Raw genomic sequence first — 6,322 nt, 5'->3', positions numbered from 1 at the left:
ATATTCAGAAAAGATGATTCAATGACCGTGTTAACTGTACAAATTGACGCGACTACTTTATTTCAGGGCACAAATTGAACTAACTTTATTCATTAAAACTTAGCCTAGCTAAATTCTAAGAGAAGGAAGAAAGATCTCCCTTTCCTATTCTTTCAGATAACCGAGACTGCGTCTGGTTATCTGTCTCCTATTTGCTAGCCTATATTCTATCCGCTTATCTATGCGGTTCCTATTCTCAACTGCCAACGTGGGAATTTTCCTTTCCCTTTTCTTATCTGTACGCCACCGCAATAAATTATTTGTTCTCTTTACGCATTTGCCTAACTCTTATCTTCCACTACGCCACCCGCGTAGGTCCCAAATAAATATTTCGGCTTACACGCCCTTTCCTTTCCTGGCTCTTCGCATATTCCATGCGATAAGGGCGAACGCTTGAACACATGCGTTCAGCGTCATATCATTGCGCCTGATTGCGCTTCGAACCTCGCCATCTAATCTGGGTCCGTAACATTCCGGCCCTCATAAATCTACTTGCTTGATTTATTAAAATTCTGAACGGACTTCTTCTTCTATGTCTTATGTATAGGTTTGTTACATTGTTTCGGAGTTTTCCATTTATTTTACATTTAGTCCTTATTTCTAACAGAGTTTATAATCACTTTGAATTCTTCGGCATAATACCCTTTTTCATCCGGTGTTCCTCTTCAATTGGTTGGTCCTTGGTTCATCTGGTTACCTTGGGCTCTGGAGCGAGCTTACATCTATTTGGCTGCCTCTTTCGGACATGATGCAGCTTGTCCTCCTCAATGCTTGGTCCTTCATCTTGGGTACCTCGCCTCGGTGCGAGGTTACATCTATCGGCTGCTACTTTCGGATATGATGCTCTGGCAGCGAGCATCGACGTCTACTTCCAGATCAGAGGCTGGATCTTGGTTTGATAATGTCCAATACCGCAATTTTAACAGTCGGTCGTTTCAGGACACCTTTAGCGGTTTGAATCCTTGCTTGGCGAACTTGCCCGTCGCTCGCCACAATCGTTTCGATGACCCGTCCTTTGAGCCATTTTCCTGGTGGGGCATCGTCGTCCGTGATTAAGACGATGTCGTTGACCTTAATCGGTTCTACTTTCTTTTTATTCTTATTACGCTTTAATAGAGTCGGTAGATACTCTTTCTTCCATCGGTTCCAAAACAACTTGGAATAATGTTGAATGCGTCTCCATTGTGCTGTGTCATACTGACTGGTCGTTGGTGTATACGGTGGTGCATACTCTCCTGCTCTCCCTATTAACGCGTGGAATGGCGTCAACACTTCATCGTCGATGCAGGAGACTGGTATGTGTGTCAACGGTCGAGAGTTGACTAAGAATTCTGCTTGAATGAATGCAGCTTGCAACGTTGCTGCTGACGGCTTACTCCTTCCCCAAACCTTCAGGATCTCTGCTAGTGCCACTTTGATGTTTCTGATTAATCTCTCCCAAGCGCCTCCAAAATGTGGTGCTGAAGGTGGGTTAAATCTCCACTGGATTTCCATTTTCGCTGCTTCACCTTTGCCCATCTTCTCGTTGATTTCATTGACTAATGACCTTAGCTCTCGATCTGCTCCGACGAAGTTCGTTCCGTTGTCGCTGTAGATACTGGTGACCTTTCCTCTTCGGTTCTGGAAGTTCCTTAACACGACCATGAACGCATCAGTACTGAGATTTTCTGCCATCTCAATATGTACTGCCCTTGTTGAGAGACAGGTGAATATGACGCCCCATCTCTTCTCTAGCGATCTCCTTACCGCTACTTCGAAAGGTCCAAAGTAATCTACTCCGCAGTTTGTGAATGGAGGTATATGCGCTTCTGTACGGAAGTATGGTAGATCTGCCATCATCGGCTCTACCGGAGTTGCTCGTCGTATCTTGCACTTATAACAATTCTTCTTGACGTTTGCGAGCACTGTTCTTACATGCAGTATCCAATACTTCTGCCGTAATGCTGCTATGACAGTGTTTTCACCATGGTGGAAATATCTCTCGTGAGTTGCTTTCACAATCAGATACGTATATGGATGTCTTTTCGGGAGCAATATTGGAGTTCTAGTCGTCCATGGTACTGACATGGCTTTCCTCAAACGTCCTCCACTTCTCATTACCCCTGCCTCGTCCAGGAAAGGTGCGTAACTGACCAATGGTCCTGACGCTATTGTTTCGCCATTAAATAATGTTTCCATTTCCATCGGAAATGCTTCCCATTGCATCTTTCTATAGAGCACGTTCTCAGCTCTCTGATAATCTTTGTACTCGATATATGGAATGTACCCACGACGTAATCTTTCCTTTGTTCTGTTTAATACACAAAGGTTCTTCACCAACCTCCACCAATCTGAGTACTCCTTGTACTCGTCGATGAAACTCAATTTGCTTAGTTCTTCGTGAACTAGCACAGTTTCTCTCAATTCTTCGTCTGTTTCCTTCTCTTCTGTAGAAGGCCATAACGATTCTGGGAGCTTTAGGAAATCAGGTCCTTCAAACCATTGTGATTTTCCTAGCCTTTCTTTTGTGCCTTCATCGGCTGGGTTTACTTCGGTTGGTACCCATCGCCATTCATTTTTCCTGTTATCTTCCAGGATTTCACCTACCCGATGCATTACAAATGTATTTCTTCGTTTCGGGCTTTTGATCCACGAGAGCACAGTTTGCGAATCGCTCCAAAATGTTTTGCTAACGACCTTTAGTCTTGTTTCCTCTATTATCGTTTTGGTTAATCGGCTTCCTAACACGGCCGCTTGTAGCTCTAACCGTGGTATGCTCAACGGCTTGACTGGTGCTACTCTAGACTTCGCTGATAGAAGTCTTACATGTGCTGTGTTTCCAGATACACTTCTTACATATACACATGCACAAAATGCTTGCTCAGAAGCATCCACAAAGGTGTGTAATTCTACTTCATCAGTTCTTTCTTCAAAAATGTATCTTGGTATCGTTATGCTCTCAGCAGATTTAATAATTTCTAACCAGTGTTGCCAGTCTGACTGCAACTTCTCGGGAATTTCGTCATCCCAATCTATATTTTCTATGTGCAGCCTTTGCATGAGGATTCTTCCATGAACAGTTATATTCGAGATGAGTCCCAGTGGATCGTAGACACTCATCACAAAAGCTAGTACCTCTCTCTTGGTCGGTAAACGTGTCATTTGTGTGACATCACTTCCAAGCTTATCTAGTTTGATTTGATAGCCGAGTGTGTCAGACGTGGTGTTCCAATATACACCAAGAACCTTTTCAGTAATAGAATCTTTTTCCTCAAACATTTTGACTTCAGATGATTGTACACGTTCCGAGGGTAGGCTTTGAAGAAGTTCTCTGCGGTTCGACACAAAGTTCCTGATGTGGAAACCTGCGTGATCGTGAATTTTCATAACATGAAGTACTATCTCTGCTGCCTTATCGAGCCCATCAAAACTATCCAGATAATCATCAACATAATGCTGCTTTATGATTGCGTCAGTCGCCACTGGACAATATTTCCTGAATTTTTCAGCGTTGTAGTTTTTTACCGCTTGTGCGCATGACGGTGAACAGGTTGATCCAAATGTCATCACCTGCATAACGTAAACATCAGGTTTCTTGCTGCTGTCACAATTTCTCCACAAGAATCTCTGAGCGTGTTGATCTTCCGCTCGGATTCGTACTTGATGGAACATCTCTTTGATGTCTCCACAGACAGCAATTGCTCCTTCTCGGAATCTTACTAAAACGCCGAACAGTGACGTAGTAGCATCCGGCCCTGATAACAGCTCCGTGTTGAATGATACACCTTGTATCTTTGCCGCCGCATCAAAAACCAACCTTGGCTTAGGTGGCATTTTGTTTTTGTTGTGCACAATGAAGTGTGGAAGGTAATATACTCTTGGTACCGGCTTCATGATTTCATCCTCTGTCAGTTTGCGGATGTAGCCTTTCTTCTCGTAATCCGCAAATGTTTCTGTTGCCCATTTTTTCAATTCTGGGTCCTTCTTCAACATCTTTTCAATTGTTGTCAGCCTTTTTGCTGCATTGTTGTAGCTATTTGGAAATTTCGTTTCCTCATCTTTCCATAGCAGTCCAACTTCGTATCTACCATCTTTGTATTTCATAGTACTTTTTAAAATTTCATCAGCCTTTTCTTCTTCCGCTGATTTTGGTAGATTCTTGACTAATTTCACACCGAAGTCTTCGGTGGAGAAATATTTCTGCAAAGCCTCGTTCATGTCTTCTTCTTGCTGAATGACCATGATGTGTCCGCCTTGCACGTTGGACGATATGTTGCCGAACATGAACCATCCAAGTTTGGTTCGTAGCGCTGCGGGCTCGTTCGGTTTCCTCATTCGCCTTTCGAATGGAATCAACAAGTGACTCACTCCTTTCATGACGAATTCTTTGGTGTTTACGCCGTTGATTCGCACCTGAACTCTACGGCTGTTTTGTTCATTTCTCGTGACGTTCTGCGTCCATTTTAGCGTCAACGGATCAATTCTTCCGTTGAGCCCTAACTTGTTCGCAAGCTCCTCATCTATTAGAGAGAGTGATGACCCCGCATCCAAGAAAGCGAACGCGTTGATGATTTTACCATTATTTTTCAGCGTCACAGGAACTATTTGGTAGAACACGTTGGATTTTGTTGTTTGTTGGTGATTGTGTATCTCACCCTCTTGTATATCTGGACTACTTCGTCCTTCTGATTCGGTTGGACCATTTGAATTTCTCTCATGAGATTTATGAATCAATGGATGATGTTTATAGTTACATCCATTGATTCCACATCTTTTTGCCTTTTTGCAGTCTCGCATTATGTGGTTTGTAAATGCGAGACAGCTCAAGCATACCTTTGCCTTTAAGGCCAATTCGTTTCTCCTATTTGGCTTCATAGCCTTGAATCTTGTGCATTCGAGGAGTTTGTGGTTTCCCTGACATGCTTCACATTTACGTTGATTTGATTGTGTGATTCTGTTCTCCTGATGAACGTGTGTGTGGCTTCTAGCCGTAGTCGGTATTGAAGAAGTCATGTTCCTCATTATTCGAGCATGAGGTTTTAGCCAATCACTCATTTGGCTTAACGATGGGGTACCGCCAGTCATCATTCTATGGCGTGTCCACTCAATCTGCAAGTTATATGGGAGTTTCCTCACCAAATCTTCTATTAGCCTGGCATCGAGTAGGTAACCTTCTTGATTAATTATTGTCATATTTGTTACCATATTCTCCAATGCGTCTGACATTTCCACTACTATCGAGCGACTTTCCTTTTTTAATCGTTGGAGATCATTTAATAATTCCTCGTAAATAAATTTTGGATTCCCGAAGTTCTCTTCCAGTCTCTCAATTATACTGGGCACATTTTCAGAGTTTATAATTAACTGCTGAATACTTCTAGCCGCTCGTCCTTCCAGGGCGGCCTCTAATCTAGTGAGGTTTTCGTGGTTCGAAAACGCACATTCTCTGGTGCTGACCTCATAGATCCTCTTAAACTTCGGCCAATCCTTCGGTGACCCGCTGAATTTCGGCAAGGGAGTTAGAGCTTGTCTTTTCATGAAAATAGAAAAATCTCCGGGTTGTTGAGCTGGTACAATCGCTCTTTGGTTCAAACTGGTTGATGGTAGCGGAGCTTGAAGCGTTGCCTGTACATTGGATTCTCTTGCCGATACTTGTGATGGAGTACTCGGCAACTCTGTTCGCTGCGGTGATGTCGCCCTTGCGACTAAAGCGTTAATTGAGGCCTTCATTTCGGCCATTTCGCCTTTAATATTAGTTATGCTGGTCCGATCGCTGGCATGCATTTCAGCTAATCGGGTTATTAAATTCGTGAGCTCTTCAATTTGCTTTTGCTCCCTTGAATTATTTGTGGCGGCAGGCGCTATAGGCGTCCGTGGAAGTGCATGTGCTCCTTGTTGGTTAATTCCTTCGGTGGGGTTACACAGCGAGCAAACCAAGTAGCCTTCTTCTGTTGTCGGTGTGTAACCTACACACGTGTTATGATAGTTATTCTTACATTCTCGGCATTGGACCAAATTATCCTGTTCTATCTTCTTATTGCATGCAAAGCAGCATGGACGGGAAGATCTTGTGAAACTTGATTTCATATTGCTCGGTGAAGCGCCTAGTTACCTTCACTTTTCTGTTTAAATCCGAAGTTCAAATGCAACAGTTGAATTAACTTCTTACCGGCCCTCGTGACCGGACTGTATGTAATATTGGCGGGGTACCTGTTTGCCGTCACCGTCCAACTATGCCTGACTGGCGTGGTGTCCGTCTTGCAGGACAAATTACTGTTTTATTTGAAATGCGCAATTAACCGCT

At 43.4% G+C, this 6,322-nt stretch overlaps 1 protein-coding gene across 1 annotated transcript; it reads right to left on the bottom strand.

Moving 5' to 3' along the window:
* Positions 1–915: 915 nt before the first annotated feature.
* Positions 916–5,757, bottom strand: LOC129772946 (uncharacterized). The gene has a single exon (XM_055776480.1). It carries the CDS (start codon positions 5,755–5,757, stop codon positions 916–918), a length of 4,842 nt encoding a protein of 1,613 aa, XP_055632455.1.
* Between the last annotated feature and the right edge of the window lie 565 nt (positions 5,758–6,322).

Source organism: Toxorhynchites rutilus, chromosome 3, assembly GCF_029784135.1.
Source record: "Toxorhynchites rutilus septentrionalis strain SRP chromosome 3, ASM2978413v1, whole genome shotgun sequence".
NCBI classification, from domain to species: domain Eukaryota; kingdom Metazoa; phylum Arthropoda; class Insecta; order Diptera; family Culicidae; genus Toxorhynchites; species Toxorhynchites rutilus.
This window is presented reverse-complemented; position numbering and strand designations above follow the sequence as displayed.